Raw genomic sequence first — 16,504 nt, forward strand, 5'->3', positions numbered from 1 at the left:
GTAACTTCTATTCTACGTTCTGTCTCTATGATTGGCCTATTCTAGATACTCCACATAAAGGAATCGTACAATACTTGTTCTTTTGTGTCTATCTTTTTTCACTTAGCATAAGTTTCAAGGTGCAGCCATGATTAAGGAAGATTTTAAATAAACGTTCAGTGGTCATAGAAAATTCTGACATTGTAATAATTTGAAAAAAATTATTGCCCTGACGATAACTGACATTTACTTAGCACTTACTATGTGCCAGGCACTGTGCTTTAAAAATCCTTCTGAGACCAACACAATGAAAAGGTTAGTGTTTATCAATTTCATGTTTCAGGTGAAGAGGTTAAGGATTTAGTGAGAGTAAGCCAACCCAGTAAAAGGGTTGAGTTAATCAACTGGCTCCGGGTTGAAATACTTACTTCCTAAACTCCTGCGAGTCTGATTAGTCTTTCCTTGTTCTCTTAGTTCATTGCACCTCTGTTTGAACCTTTAAATTAGCACCTACTACAGACTCTTGGGTATTAGACTTACTTGTGTGTATGTCCTGTCTGCCTGACAGGATGGGTTCCAGAGAAGAGACACCGTATCGTTCATTTTTATCTCCAGGGCTCAGCACTGGTTGGCATGTCGCAGGTACTCAGTAGATGCTTGCCGAACTGACGGTAGCATCTTAGCATGAGTGCCACAGAGTTAGACTGTATGAAGAGCACTCGCCATACTCTTATTTATTTAATCAAGGCTTTTAAAACCACGAAGCAACTTGGCTTGCTTCGTGGAAATCACTCCACCTGCTCTACCACTCTGTTCCAGCTCCCCCAGGGGACGTAGGAAGAAAAATTAAAACCACAGACCCTTGTCGCCATAATACTGGTTTTTCCACTGTGGTTGCTGTTGAGAGTTTCATTCTTCCAGCTTTTAAGGATAGACTTGACTAGGACTCCAAGCAAATATAATTAAAAGCACATTTTCCCTATTTATAACTTTCCTGTAACCAGAGGAAAGCTGCCATAGGCCTCCATGCCCCTGACATGCATGACCAATAGATTATACTCTGGCTGTGTTTTCATGTGGATATTAGGGAATCGCATTACAGAGTGACGTACTCACCCACACAAAGAGGCATAGGGAACAGCAGTCCCAGGGGGATAGGCAGTACCATGGGGGAGAGACGAAGAGAATGAGAGTGAACATATGAAAGGATGTCCTTTACCTTTGAGTCCTCAACACTGTGGCCTCCTCGGCTATGGAAGAGGTTTTGCAGAAAGAGTCAGTTATGACATGTGTTGGTTTCAAGACAGGGACATAGATGTTGTTAAAAAATGGCCCAACTGACTCACTGCAATGCATGGAATTATGAATAAATACATCCTAAGACCTTCTTCCCAGGAACTGTTCCAAAGATGGCATTTCTTCTCTTTTCCTAATTGAGGCTGGTGTAAAGGGGTGGAGTGTAGCCTGATGTATGGAGAATTACACTCGGGAACCACTATGCACCACAGAGGCCCTCTGCAACTATTTCCCAAACCAAATTTGACTCCAGGGGTGGCCTCTCCCTTCAGAGTCTGCCCCTGGTTAATAGGGCTGTCGGTCAAGTTCTACACATTCTTTTCCTCTTGGGGAACCCTTTAGCCTCTTGGCCCTGCCCTACTCACCTGCATTCAGGTAAGTCAGGGCTGCCGCCTAATCCGCACTCAGATATTAGTCAATGGTTAAAATATTGGCTGATGAGAGACTTGCAGGTCAGGGCATTTTTCGTTTATTAGGAAGCTGGAAGAATGGAAACCTTCATAGACAAAAGAAAGGGACGTTCTGGCTTCTTGGCAAATGTGTGTGTGAAACGCTCAGGTGGGAGAGCTTATCTGGGGAGCCTTGAAACAGACCTCAACAGGCTCCGAGGGAAGTGTCTATGACAGCCAGGAATGAGAACTGGTTTTAACCTCTGGTCAGCAGCTTGGTTATTGAGATTCTAAGGATATTTATAAACCAAGAACTGTGGTCCTAAAGGTTTGGTGGGGATTTATCAGGTAAAGAAGTGGAACAGGGCATTCAAGCCCAAGGGAAGCGTTGGGTGGCAAAGGGTGGGTGTTAGGGGTGTTTATGTGCATGTGAGTGCCTATATGAGTGCACACATGTGTGAGTGTTGTGTGAGTGTATGTGCGTGTGTGTGTGTGAGTGTGCAGATCATGTGATGGTGGTGTTGGGGTGCAGGTATTGAGAAATATTAATGTGTGCTTGTGGAACAGAATTGAACAGAGGAGAAGCTGGGAGATTGGGTGGGCAGAAGATAAGCCTAAAAATTAAAACATTCTTTTTAGCAATGCTATACATGTTGAGAGAGTAATTATTTGATCAAATAAGAAAGTCCATAGTTGTAAATTGCTCCCTTGCTTAGGAGCCTGTCCTGGCTTTTGCCCACAGGATAAGCAGTTGGCTCTAATTCACCTCATTTTATCTCTCCTCATTCCTGTTCAGCTCCACCAACTACTCTCTGCTTTATCCTCAGCTTCTAACACACATCCCACTCTTATTACATGAATTTCCCTGAGAACAATGCCTTTCTATTCAAACCCTCCCCAGCCCAGGTGGCCTCCCCAGCTGGGTCTTCCCCAGTGAGTTAATCTCTCACACCCCCCTTTTCTGAGTCTGGCAGCCATTTTCAAAGACTGCTGGTGGGGGTGTGAATTGGTGCAGATTGAAAAAAAAAATCAAGAGCCTCATAAATGATCATATGCCACAGGGAGTTCTCAAAGGACTAACATCTGAAAAGCGGCTTACCCTCATTAGTAATCAGTGAAATGCAAATTAAAGAAAATTAGATTAATATTCAGATAGTATTTCCACCTTGGAAATTGCAGAAATGGAAAAAATGCTAATGGTTAGAGTTGATGAGGGTACGAGGAGTATAAGTTGGTAAAATCTTTGGGAGGACACTTTGGCAATGTGAATCCAAGAAATAGACATACCAGTTGTTGGAGCACCCTATGTCTAGAGATTTATCACAAAGTAATGATGGAAAACACAATATCTACTTATGAGTATGTTCTTGGCAGCAATATTTCATAGGAAAAACTCAGATGCTATCTAAATGTCCAATAACAGAGGTAAAAAAAAGTCAAAATAGTAGAGTAAAGTAAGTGTGGGTATAGCCACATTGAACACCATGCGGCCATTAAAACGATGGGAACTATTTAGTAATGGACAATGTGACTGTGTTCTAGTGTTAGAACACTGCACAGGAAAGACTATGTCTGATATGGTTCAGGGAGGCGACATTGTGCTCCCCCAAAACATATATTAAAGTCCTAATCCCTGGTACCTATGAATGTGATTTTATTTGGAAATAAGGTCATTGCAGATGAAATTAGTTAAGATGAGGTCATATGGGGGGTAGAGTGTCCTTATCTAATATGACTGGTGTCTTTATAGGAAAGAAGAGACATAGATAGAGAAGAAGACTGTGTAAAGACAGATGTGAAGACAGAGGCAGACATTAGAGTTTCAGAGCCACAAGCCAAGGAAAGCCAGGGACGACCGGAAGCTGGAAGCTGGAGAAAGGATCTTTCTCTAGATCCCATAGGGAGAAAGCAGGGCCTGCTGACAGCTTGGTCTCAAACGTCCAGCTTCAGAACTGAGAGAGAATAAATTTCTGTTGTTTCAAGACATCCAAGTGTGTAGTAACTTGTCACAGCAGCCCTAAAAAACTAATACACTCATATGTCAGATATTACTATAGACAAGCATCACTGATTCAGTTATTTCTGAGTTCATTACAAATGAGTTATTTCTGGATCATTATAAATGATTCTGTTATTTCTGCGTTCCAAGTTAGAGGGGACACAGCCCGTCACCCCCACCTCAGCGCAGAAGTGTGGAGACTGGTGTCCCTGCGGGCTGGACTCACCTCCCAGTGGTGAAGGCCTGGGTGGCATTCTGGGCAGTGCCCATCCCTGCTCACTACAGAATATGTGTTACTCTGATCTATTCTGGGGGGAGGGCTGTCAGAGTGCGCTGATGTAAATTCCAAGTGCCCCAGAGGGCTTCTGTGGGTTTGGAGGTCCATAAGATTCCCATGGATGTGCCTTTGAGCCTCAGGGCCTTCTAGGATGGGGGAGGGTCATGGCTACTTTGCCTCTATTTGTACTAACATAGCTGAGACCCCGATGGGTCATGGTACAGTCCTTTCCCAACACTGGGTCTAGCAGTATCAGCATTATTAGTTGAGTTTACCCGACCCACTTCACTAAGCCTCACTATCTTTCTAGGCTGATTTCCATTGCTTGCCTTCCCGGGGGACAATTGAGTTGAATCTGCTTATTCTGTTTCATAAATCTTTTCCCACTTAAAGCTGCTCCTCCTTAGAAGTGAATTCAGCTTGTCCCACAGGGCCCAGGCCAGCACCTGTCTCTCCTAAAGCCCCTTTCTGTCTTGTGGGCCAGTGTTTGATTCACGAAGCACGCTGTCATGTGTACTACAGCCTGAGTGTAGCTAGAGAGATGCTTTGTCCCCCCAGACGCTGGGTTCCCCAAACTCGGATTAGATGAGTGGTAGTCTCACCCAGATAGCTCACCTGTGATATCTCCTCCCGCCTTTTTAGAGTTGGGGCATAGGTGACAGTTGTTTTCTGAAGGGGACACCCTCCTTGGAGCTTCTGCTGGTGATTGTCTGGGGATGGCCAGTGCGTCAAACCACGTTTCCAAGGAAGCTGATCACATGACCCCACTGTCTGCTGTTTATTCCTTCTCCTAAATTGTTCCAGAAAATAGTTGTCTTCTCGAGAAGAACCAATACACATCTCCCCCAAAATCAATCACACAATACAGTACAGGTGTCAAGGCAAGTAACTGGATTAGAATGACTTTGCCCTATTGGCCGGCTTCATATTTTGAGGATGATTCATATTGACTCATGTTTCTTCCCGTATGTCCCAGAATTGCATTTTGTAACACCAGACGGGGATGCTAATTACGCGTTTGAGTTCACTCCCGCAGTGAATTCGTGATGACAGGTCTGGCAGTAATCAATGTATCTGCTACACTTGTAATGATTTAATGCGAATGCCATGGTTACTGCTTGGAATAAAAGTGAATGGGCTCTCGCCTTGTCTGGGGAGCTCAGTTGGTTGGCGCTTCGTCCCATATACCAAAACAGTTGCAGGTTTGATCCTGTCAGGGTGCCTATGGGAGGCAACTGACCAATACTTCTCTCTCATATGGATGCTTCTCCCCTTCTCTCTTCCATCCTCTTTCTCTAGAAATTAATTTAAAAAAATCCTCTGGTGAGGATTAAAAAACAAACACACAAGCGAATGGGTTCTGCACATTTTAGGTAGGAGTCACAACTTGATCACCCAGAAGTACATTACAGAAGCTTCCTGTATTTTTGACAAAGCCCAAGGTGGGCTTCCAGCAAGACCTGTGATTTCCCTAGCAACCTTTTCTTTGCAATGAGGTGCATAGTAGGCAATACCTGCCCTCGGGCCCAGCTTCAGAAATACCACTTCAGCAGAAGGGTGTGCTGGTTCAACTGGACACTAGGAAAAAATAATTATTTCACAATGAATGTGTCAGTCCACCCAGGCGTCAGAAGTCGAGCTATGAGCTCCTTCCCCTTGTGACTTGCTGCTGGGGCTGAGGCATGAAGGGGGCGGGCCCCAGGGTAGCAGTCCCACAGTGGACAGTCAATGGTGGGTCCCCCATTCTTGCCCCTCAAGCAACCTCTAGAGTCAGCTCCTACACTGCCTTCCTCAGACTGTTTCTCCCTCCACTGCAGCCGCCTGTGGCTCGAGGATGAATGAGTAGGAGAGGAACCTCAGCACCGGCGAAGCTGCCTAAACCGTGGGTAGTGTGCTTTCATTTCGCTGACTTGCGTGTGCCCGAAAGGCTGACAGTGGTCCCCACGGGGCTGGGCCATGAGGAGGGTGGGCATGGACCTGCGAGGAGGAGTGCAGTCCAGTGGATGAGCACGGGCCAGGCACTTCCCCACTGGGCACCTGGCCCCCTGACCCACCGCCAGCCCGATGGGCCTCACCTCCCTGGGAGACTCACAGTCCTCACCTTTCTCTTGCTTCTGCAGCATTTCTGGGTTACATGAAGAGAGAGAGCCACCCCTTTGTGTGGGTTTCCATCCTGTTAAGGAATCCACTACCGTTGGCTTGAGATGGTACGATCTTAGCTGCATTTTGAGTCTCTATTGATACACCTGGAAAGATCAGACTAAATGATCTGCCTCTTAAACATGTATGTGTCCCAAACGATTCTGCTGTCTACCCTGAGGTGCCTGGAGGAACCCTCGGTGATGGTGGGCTTCATGTGTCCATGGTCCAGGCTCTGGTGCCCAGGTCTTGGTCAAACATGAGTCTGGATGTTGCCATGAGGTCGTTCTGTAGATGGGATTAACATTGACAATTAGCTGACATCATGTAAAGGCCATGACCCTTGTAATGTGGATGGGCCTCATCTGATCAGTTGAAGGCCTCCAGAGCAAAACTGAGGATTCCTGGGAAAAAAGGAATTCTACCACAAGACCGTAACATAGAGGTCCTGTCTGAGTTTCCAAATGGCGGGCCTGACCTATGGATTTTGAACTTACCAATTACAATCACAGGAGCCAATTCCTTTCAAATCAATTTCTCTCTCATTCTCATATTCTCTATGTCTCCACCCCCCCCAAAAAAAACCCCCCAAATATTCAAGTTGTTCTTTTTCAGTCTCTCCAGCTCTGAATTTGCTCAGAACAAATGGTGACATGTGAGGAGTGAAGAAGACATCATCTCTAGACCTGTTGGGTAGTATCTTCTCCCAGGTACACACACCCTCCCAGTGTCTTAAATTCCAAAGTCATTGTTCCCTCAGGGCCTTTGACCAGCTGTTCCCTCATCTAATCCAAGGCTCTCTCTCATCTTTGCACGATCATTCCTCCAGTTCTCTGTCCCCTCTACAGAGAAGTCCTCCCTCACCACTCGGGGAAAGCAGCTGTCCAGTATGCTGTCACAGCCCCCTATTCAAATGAATTAAATTTAATATCCTGCCCAGAAATTATGTTTTCTTGTATATTTCTTTACCTATTTGCTTAGTATCTTTCTCCTCTCACTAGAACCTAAGTTTCCTGAGAGCAGAGATGTGTCTGTCTTGTTCTCTAGTGAATTCTGAGAGCCCCAAATAGTGCCAAGTGCATTGGAGGCACTCCATGAATATTCATTAAGTAAATTGAGTCTCTAATTTGTTTTTCCTTTAAAATTCAGGTAGTGGTATAATTATTGAAATGATCTTACTCATTTTTGAAAGATGATTATTTGTTTTGTTTTTGCCTGCAATAGTTCTTACTAGCTGCCCTGAGATATTTTTTCCTTTATTTGTTCTAAACGTGCCTTCTTTCTGGCTTCAAAGGCTGCCCCTGGTCCCGAAAGCCCGGGTCTTAGGGAGTCCGCTCATAGTCACCCTCTCTATACCTTTCGTGACTTAAAAGCTTGCTCTAGTGTCTCAAATTAGCTCTCGCCTTCCTAGACATAAGAATTTTATCTTCCAAGCTTCTACTTATGAAACCAAAATAAATTATTTTCATCATCTTGGCCTTTTTAAATCTCTGTCACATCTTTTTAAATTTTATAATTTGAGTTTCTATTTTTAGGAGAAATGATGAACTTTCTCATGCTTTGATTCAGGGGACATAAAAAAAATGTTCCTTTCACTCCTTTGGGGTAGACTTGACGTACATGTTTATTTTCCCTGTCCCAAGAGATTCACCTTACCACCTCACACCCAAAGGATAAATTAAGATGAGTGGAAAGATGGTGGAAGCGTGATCGGGAAAAAACCCCTTGCGTTCTCTTCCTGGTAAAACTGCTTTGAGCTGTGGTCATTACCGGCATCTTGAGCTGTTTGGGGAGGGGACGGCGGGTTGCTGGTAGGAAGGAGTCTTCAGGCACAGGGATTATTTAGTCCAGGCTTCACTGAATTCGAGGCTTTCAGAGGGACCAAGAAAAGATGGGCATATGCTAAGGATTACTCACCTAATACTTGCTTTAAAGAGTTAGTTTTCATACATAGGTTCCTCTGGGAGGACACAAACCCTTTCTCAAAAAATAATACAATGACTTTCTCTTCTCTGTGTTCCGGTAAGTCCATCATGCCATGTTATCACCAACAAATTAGATGTAGTTTCTCCAACATACCTCTCCCCCTATAACTCCCTCTTCTTCCCTCCCCTGTCTCTCTACCCCACCATTCATTTCACAAGCATTGCCTGATGCACAATAAAGCCCCAGTCCTCCTGGAACTCACCCATCTCCATGGCCGTGCGTTTGTGGGAGGGAAGTGAGCATGTCCTGGCTCAAATGCTCTTGTTGTAGACAGTAAACCCGGGACTTGCTGGCTCACCCTTAAACATGTGTTTGTTAAGAACATTCAGAAGTGCTGATTGTCAAGGGACTTGATGACATTCTCCCTGTACCGGTTGGACCATGTTTGCAAAGCAGCATGACAAGATCCTATGGCATAATGCTTTCTGAATGGACCTCTGCTGTGGCTGTGGATTGGCCCTGAGAACTGCTGAGGAGCAGAAAGGTTGGGTGTTAACTGGCATTAAAGGTATATTTAAAGGCTTCACTGAAAACAGATGAAAAGAAAATGCCTTCCCAATGGTAACAGAAGACCAGAAAGTGGGGGTGATAACTCAGGACGACAGCTCTTAATACACATGGAGCACATTTAGGAAGGTCCGCACCTCCAGGCAGTGCTGAGCCCTGGGATCTAGTTCACTGGCCTGGGCCCATGTGTCCATCATCCAGTGTTACTTCCTCATTCCGAATAAGGCTCAGAATACGCTCTGGGCGTCGCTGGACTCTGTCCACATTTTACCAAGCTGTGTGTACATTAAACCAAAACGTGAAACCAATATCCATGAAGCACTTTAAGAAAAACGGGAGAGGAGAGGAGTGTGTGGCCAAGGAAGGTTAACAATGGGTGCATCTATCTAATACCTGTCTTGGAGGAGGGGCTGTATCTTCACAGCTTTGGAAAGGTTATGTTCCCAAGGGATGTACACTTCAGGGCTTGGAACTTTCTTTGCTGAAAGCTGATAATTGCTTCTAAGAGAATCGAGTGGAACAAAACACAGAAAGCCACTTTTAGGATAATTAAAACTATTTTGGATTTTTTATTTATCAATCTGGTTTCTAATATAATTTTAGTTAAATGAAAGAACATTCACAAAGAATATTAGGCATACATACATAATTTCCTTCTTTCATTCTAGTTTACATGCTGTTGCTTTTAGGGAGGGAAATTTTGTGTTATTTCACAGGAATGGGACCCTCATTGACTTTACAGAGAGAATATTTACGCCAACTTTTCACAACGCTAACCTCCATAGTCACCATGCTCACTGAAAAAAATGGAAAACGCAAAGAAAGAAAACTTAGACTGAGCGACACTGGGAACTGTCTCGGCCTACGTGGGAGGGGCCTCCGTGTCCTCATAGCCATCCAGAGTCCAGCACTGACTAGAAATAAGCCAAGGCTTGAGAATGGTGCAGGCCGTCCATAGACCTGTTCTTAAAGAACATTTTCATCTGGAAAATAAACTCGTGAATGCAGGTTAGACATTAATACCTAGGTGCCCCTCTGCCTTTATTCCTCTGACAGTCTGTGCTCAATGGGCGTTAACCAACTTTTCAACTCTGCTTTACCATCCGTTTACGTACCACCTTTATCCAAAAAATACTGCTGGGTAAGGAATAGGACGTTTCCAACGTTATCATGCAGAGCCAGAAGGCTATGCAAAAAGTCACATTTGTTGTTTGTACTATCTTACTTAGAAGCCAGTTAATCACACCGAGGGTGGGGGTAAACTGCACGCGGATGAGTGGGAACTGAGGGCTTTATGCACGTGAAGTCCTGATTTCTCTGGCTCGGTCCGGGCTGTGTTGCCTCGCGCAGTGTTGACAGTTGGCCCCTTGGCACTCTACCTGATGAGTAACTTAGCAGTTGGTTGTGCAGCGATGCCCTGCATAGCTCCACCTTCCCCGACATGGCCACGTTGTTTCTTTGGATCTGACTTACAACCACAACCCGGAAAGCACGTCTTCTACTAGGCTCCGTTGACTCTGGCCCTTATATTTGGGTTTCCAAGTATTCTCCCGTCAGGAATCGGGGCCCCTCACAATTGTCTTATAAAGTCAGTAAAACAGCTCTAACTTAAATATAGGCAAAGGAGGACAGAGGTTCAGCAACTTGGCAAAAGTCACAGAGCAAAGCAGGGAGAAAGAGGAAGGGTTGGGCCTCTGTCAGCTGACTCTCAGGGTCCTCACTCCCCAAATGTCATTTAAAAAATGGTGCCCATTGTTTTTTAGTCCAAATTGGCAAGCCTCACTATTATCGTTTCTCACTGATTTCAGGATCAGCTCATTCTCCTGGGATGGCAGTTTGTGACCTATATTTGGCTGGTTAACTGGAATTCAATGAATAATTCGATTTGATAATTTGCTGCCTTTCTTTTTGAAAACTGCTTGGTAGGATGAAGAAAAGGAGCACATAGGAGGAGGTTCAAACCAGGTGCTAATCGTTTGGAGGTGTGAGACCTAAAGCAGCCATGAACATGTTCACACTGGAAGAACAAGCGGAAGATGAGAAAAGAACTGATCCTGTTTTAGAGGGAAATCAAAGCCTCTTCTTGACCTTTCGCTGACACTCTGCTTTCATAACTGGTAGCTGTAGCTGTTTCCTCAAGTGCCTTCTCTGATGTGGCTTGTGTCTTTGTGCCCATCTCTCAGCTGGCACCTGGTGGTTCAACAGATGTTCAACCATAACATGAAAATCTCTTCGGCTTGCACCAATTCTTTTCCCCGTGCTCCTCAATTCCTGCTCCTGTTAGCAAAGGTGGCTCATTTATCAAATGCAGGCAACAGGACATTTTCCAACAAGGGCACTCACTCCAAACTCTCATTCCCAGCTCTTCAGTAAAAACTTCATGTAAGTCTCTTGACTTGAGCCATTGGTTGAAAGCCACAAGGAAAAATGTAGTCCTATACAGAAGAGCTGGAGAAGAGCTTAACTATAAAATAACGTCTCACCTTTGGAGCTAGCTTCCTTGAGCTCTATGGAATGGTATCTTGAGAGCTTAGAATGGCACTGGTTTTACGTTCATTCAAAGTCCCCACTGCTGGCTTCTCAGACATAGGTGCTTGCTTTATACACAGAAGCCATTTCCTGTACAAGCAACACTAAGACCAGGAGGAGCTTTCCCTGTGATGGTAAACCGGCCTCTTGTTTGAAAAAACAGTTTTGTGGTTTTATTTTGTCTGTTCTTATTATGTAAAGATGCATTACCGCTGGCCTTTTGTGCTTGACTGCTGATGCATTGGGATGGAAGATGTTGCGATTCTGCGGAATATGGCCAACGAAGCAAGATTAGGCACCGCGCTTGGGCCCTGTGTCCGGCTGGCTAGGCTGCACTGTCCTGAACTTTCAAGGGAGGGAGCTGGAAAGAAGCTGGTTTCCTTTCTTCACGTAAACAAGTTGTTAACCATTTAGAAAGGACTGGATAGAGGCATCATAAACAGACTCAGGAGTTATTGTGAAGACCACAGTCCCAAAGAGAAGTCAGATCTCCAGCCTTCTTTTGGCACTTTAATTCCTTATCCACCTTTTTGTGTCCTGTCTGCTGGCAGGATTGTAACCCCTTTAAGGGCAGAGACGGTCATACCTCTGTCTGTCCTAAACATCCCAAATGATGGTGCTGTGGGAGACCCACTGATCCCGGGAGGCATTCCAGGGCCCTAGGTTTAGAAATTCGGTCAGAGAAGTGTTGGGTATTACTTTTAACATTTTATAGCAGGAAAGTGGAAAGAAGAGAGAGAAGAGAAAGGGTGAGAACATTTTCCTATCAGGGACTGTTTTGATTGTTTCAATTCCCTAATCATATTGGGGAACAGGGGAAGTGTTGAGACAATATATAGAGAATAAAGCTACCAAGGAAAATGCAAGAAATAACCAATCTGCATTATTTGTTAAGTACAAAGGTAATGCCTGTAAAATAGGTTTAAAAAAAAATCAGAAACATCTGTAATACAACGTTTAAAATTTTCTTTTTCAATTTGATAATACATAAAAGAGCCCTGAATGGAGGCATCTTGGTTCAATCAATAGCCGTTGTTTTCTATGTCATTTGTAAATGTTACAGTGTTCTGATATTTATCATATGAAATACTTTTCATTTTTAATGTGATTTACATTAGAGTGATTAAGACCCTTCTTAGTTTCATGAGAGGACCTGAGGTCAGCAACTGGAAAAAGGGGTTTGGATTCCCGTGTGTTCTGTCACCGTGGCTTGAATGGGTTGTGTCTCCTATGGAATGTGCCAGTACTTGTGCCACGTACCTCTGGCAGCTATGGACAACATTTTCCTGACTCAGGAAATTGAGGTCCTCCAATAACTTTGGCATACCCAGTAAGTGGAAAAGTATGCATATACACAGGTAAACTAGAATTTCCATTTTACCAAGGCAGGCTATGAGAAAATAGCATTGATACCTTTTTAACCTCATCTTACCTAGCAGGAGAAGGAAAACAAGTGGTCAAATATTGGAGTCTAAAATTTTTTTAAAAAAGTATTAAGGATAAGAGCCTGAACTATACTGACCATAAATGGTAGTCATTCTAGAAATAACTTTTATGTAATCCTTTATTAAATAAGTGAAATTATTTTTTAGATGTTCCAATAGGAGCTGTCCCATCAGTTTACATACTATAAGTCTATTATTTTTTAATAAAATCAACGAGTTATTTGTTGGGATAATTGGTGAAAGTTCCTGACTAAAGTGAAGTGTGAAATGACTAGACAGATACTCTTTCTGAGAAGCAATTTTGGAGACCAGGTTTGTGGTGAACCAGAGCTTCAAATGTATCTGCCAAGGAAGATCGCTGACGCAACGCAGCATGTCTGTTTTAGATGGAGCAATACAGGGAGTAGATGTAAAACATGGCAGTGTTTTCCCCAAAGGACTCCAGAGTAGTAGAAATACAAATAGCAATCACAACTTGGCTTTATTGTGTCCGTTCACTGTCTGCTAGTTTGTCACGGGGGCTTAAAAACTAGAGATTTAAAGCAAACTGAGAACCACTTAATTTATGCATTAGCCAGACAGCGTCCATATTCTTACTACAACTATGAAAGAAACAGAGCAAATGGATCATGACATGTGCCTCTAATCCTACAATGAGATGCTTACACATCCATGTAACATAACCCAGTATGTTGTAGGTAGAGCGGAGGAAAATCAGTGATAGGTACAGACACTGAACAGATCTAAGACTACAAACATAGAACAATATGATCTCACAGAATTCAATGAAAAATAAAACCAGCAATCCCAATGGGAAACTACTTGCCCTGGTACTTAATGCTTCTCTCCGCTGTGTTGATGATGATGTTACCTCATAGGTGCCATACACCTTCTTCCTTTGACTGCTTCAGGCAGGAACTCTGGGAAAATCGGCACAGGTTGAGGTCTAATTGAAAACTGGCAAATAATACGTTCTCTTTGCCTCTTTCTTTCCTTCTCCAATTTATAGGATACCAAAAATAAACATTATATGAACATGAACTAGTAGCTACAATAGCCCATTAAAAGTTGACTACATGTGAAAGGAAAAGAATGCTGGAGGCCACGTGTCGGTGCATCAGCTTTCCTCAAGAAAAAATATGCACGTTCTAAGGGCTCTTAAAAATGTAGAAAACTTGCCCTGTTACCATGGATTTTTAGAACACCTCTAAACACACACAAAATAGGACAGATTTTACCTACAAATTTCAACCATTGCTTAAACTCTAAAAGCATTTTTGTATTATTTTGTTTTGATACAGAAGGGAGAACTCAGCTATAAAGAAATATTAAAAAGTATTATTATATATTTTTTGTGTGTGACGATCAGTCTCAAGAATTTTCTGTTGCTTGCCTCCCCCAACTTGTGCTGATATTTTAAAGGATGTGCTCAAGAGTATGAAGCAGGGTGCTTTTGTCCCTTTCCCTTCCCCCTCCCTATCCCACAGCCAAAGAGCCACCCCTCAAATGAGCCACTCCTTTTTGCTTTCGTCAATGGTCTCTGTGAAGTTGGGGTCGTTGTTCATGATGGCAGCATCTGCGCTCTCTGCGGACTCTGCTCCCTTCGCTTCGTTGGTGTGGTAGGTGCCCTTGTGACGGAACATGTAGCGAATGAGGAAGACCAAGGTGCAGAGAATGGTGAAAATCACCACAGCAATGACCCCTGGTGGAGACAGGACAAGGACTACAGGTTACACTTAGTCTTACCTATCCCACCAACACTTCCCCCCACTTCACCATGGTTTCTTCAAACACTACCCTCTCCCATAAAAACACAAACCTCCAAAAACAATAACTGCAAAAACGAACAGAACTGAAAGGAGAATTAGACCAATTTACGGACTTGGAGATTTCAACACTCTTCTCTCAGTAACTGATAGAACAACTAAACAGAAAATCAATAAGAAGTTAGAAGACCTAAAAAACATGACCTAAGGAAACAACACTAAGAGGAAGTCCTATTCAACTCACTTTATGAGGCCAGTATTGTCCCGATACTAAACCCACACAAACACATTATGAAAAAGAAAATCCTCAAGCAATATTCCTCTTACATAAAATTTAAAAATCAAACCTAGCAATATGTAAAAAATATATTATGATAAAGTGATGTTAATTCTAGGAATACAAGATTGGTTTTACATTAAAAAATAAAGCAATGTAATTTATCACATTAGGCAAATAAAGGAGAAAAATGATAATCTCAATAGATGCAGAAAAGGCATATGGCAAACTTTGGAATTGGGATTAAGCAGCATCATACATTATAAGTTATACTCAGAGAGGCAGAAACACTTTTATGAAATAAGACAGAAGCAGGAAGAGAATATGACAATGGGCAACAAGGGTTATCAATATTGATCCAAATATGAGGATTATCCCAGGAGAGTCTAATTATTCTATAGGTAGCCATGGTCAGAAGGAAAGACTGGAACAAATTAGATATTCTGGCTTATTAGTTTTCTGAAACTAGACCTGCACAGTCTTTCCAATTTTTGTAGTAAGCTACCCTGGACCATTTGGGACATGAGAGAATGAAAGTAAAAAAAGATAGGAGGGAGTAAGGACATGTCATGGCTATTGCCTCTCAGCTACTTACATATTCAGATTTGGCTAGCTCACCATTATTCTTATTTTACAGGTGTGCATTTAGAAAGTAGCCAGGTTATATTTCCACAGTTTATCCACATCCATACTTCATAATCTGAAGCCATATTTAAATAGCAAAATGATGCCCTGACCGGTTTGGCTCAGCGGATACAGCATTGGCCTGCGGACTCAAGGGTCCCAGGTTCGATTCCAGTCAGGAGCATGTACCTTGGTTGTGGGCACATCCCCAGTGGGGGGCGTGCAAGAGGCAGCTGATCGATGTTTCTCTCTCATCGATGTTTCTAGCTCTCTATCCCTCTCCCCTCTTCTCTGTAAAAAAATCAATAAAATATATTAAAAATAAATAAATAGCAAAATGAATACTAAAAATCTAGCTAGACAACCTGTTTTTCCCCTGGACCATGATTTTCTTGCTTCTGGCTGGCTGGCATGGCTCAGTGATTGAGCATTGATCTATGAACCAGAAGGTCATGGTTTGATTCCCAGTAGCAGCAAATGCCTGGGTTGCAGGCTCCGAGTGGGACGTGCAGGAGGCAGCCAATCAATGTTTCTCTCTCATCGTTGATGTTTCTATCTCCCTCTCCCTCTACCTGCCCCTCTGGAATTAATTAAAAAATACTTTTTTTAAAAAAATGACTGCTCCCCACAGGTGAGTAGCCACAGGAAAGCCTGTTCTGTACATCACCTACCTCCAATGATGGCCGAGTTTCTGTTGACTCCATTTCGTATAGCTTGGCCTTGTCCTGGGTTATATGGAAAATCAGCACTGGCTGTAGAGAAAGAAATGGAGAGTCAGCTCAGAGAGTGAGGTTCACCACTAATCCCAAGTAATGTGGCACCTGTCTTTTCATACAACTCTTTACTTCCCGTTTTCCCAAATGAGATGCCCATTTCAGGTGGACGCATCTTGCTGCTGCTTCCCAGGAGAATCACAGCAACATCCACCCCTGTGCCTGCTGGTTTCCTTCACAGAGAAGGGCTGCAACTCCTTTGGAGGAAGATCAGAGACTCGAACTACCCGGGCTGCCCTCTCCAGTTCCATTGACAGACAAGCTTATGGATTATAATACTTCAGTTTGGCTGAAACCTGCCTCCTGTCCCCTTTTATCCCATTCACAACTGGTGGCAGTGGCTGTACTCACAGACCAGCTTGTTAAAGTGTGCAGCATTACTTTAAAAAGCAATCACTTCTTGATATTAATATTTTACATTGCTCTAACAAAACATTGTACACTTCAGGAATATTTTATAAGGGAGTAATATTTCATGAGAGCTGAGAAGAATATTAATTATCTAATAAATATTCTCT

At 43.3% G+C, this 16,504-nt stretch overlaps 1 protein-coding gene across 1 annotated transcript in view; it reads right to left on the reverse strand.

The window, feature by feature from the left end:
* Window positions 1–9,902: 9,902 nt before the first annotated feature.
* CNTNAP2 (contactin associated protein-like 2) overlaps window positions 9,903–16,504 on the reverse strand; it is a 1,235,176-nt gene continuing 1,228,574 nt past the window's right edge. The window contains exons 22-23 of the mRNA XM_015572712.1: window positions 15,885–15,965; window positions 9,903–14,248 (exon numbers count right to left, since the gene is read on the reverse strand). Coding sequence (XP_015428198.1) covers window positions 14,049–14,248; window positions 15,885–15,965 — 281 coding nt within the window. The 3' untranslated portion in view covers window positions 9,903–14,048. The remainder of the gene's footprint in view (window positions 14,249–15,884; window positions 15,966–16,504) is intronic.

Source organism: Myotis davidii, unplaced genomic scaffold (assembly GCF_000327345.1).
Source record: "Myotis davidii unplaced genomic scaffold, ASM32734v1 scaffold49, whole genome shotgun sequence".
Taxonomy (NCBI): domain Eukaryota; kingdom Metazoa; phylum Chordata; class Mammalia; order Chiroptera; family Vespertilionidae; genus Myotis; species Myotis davidii.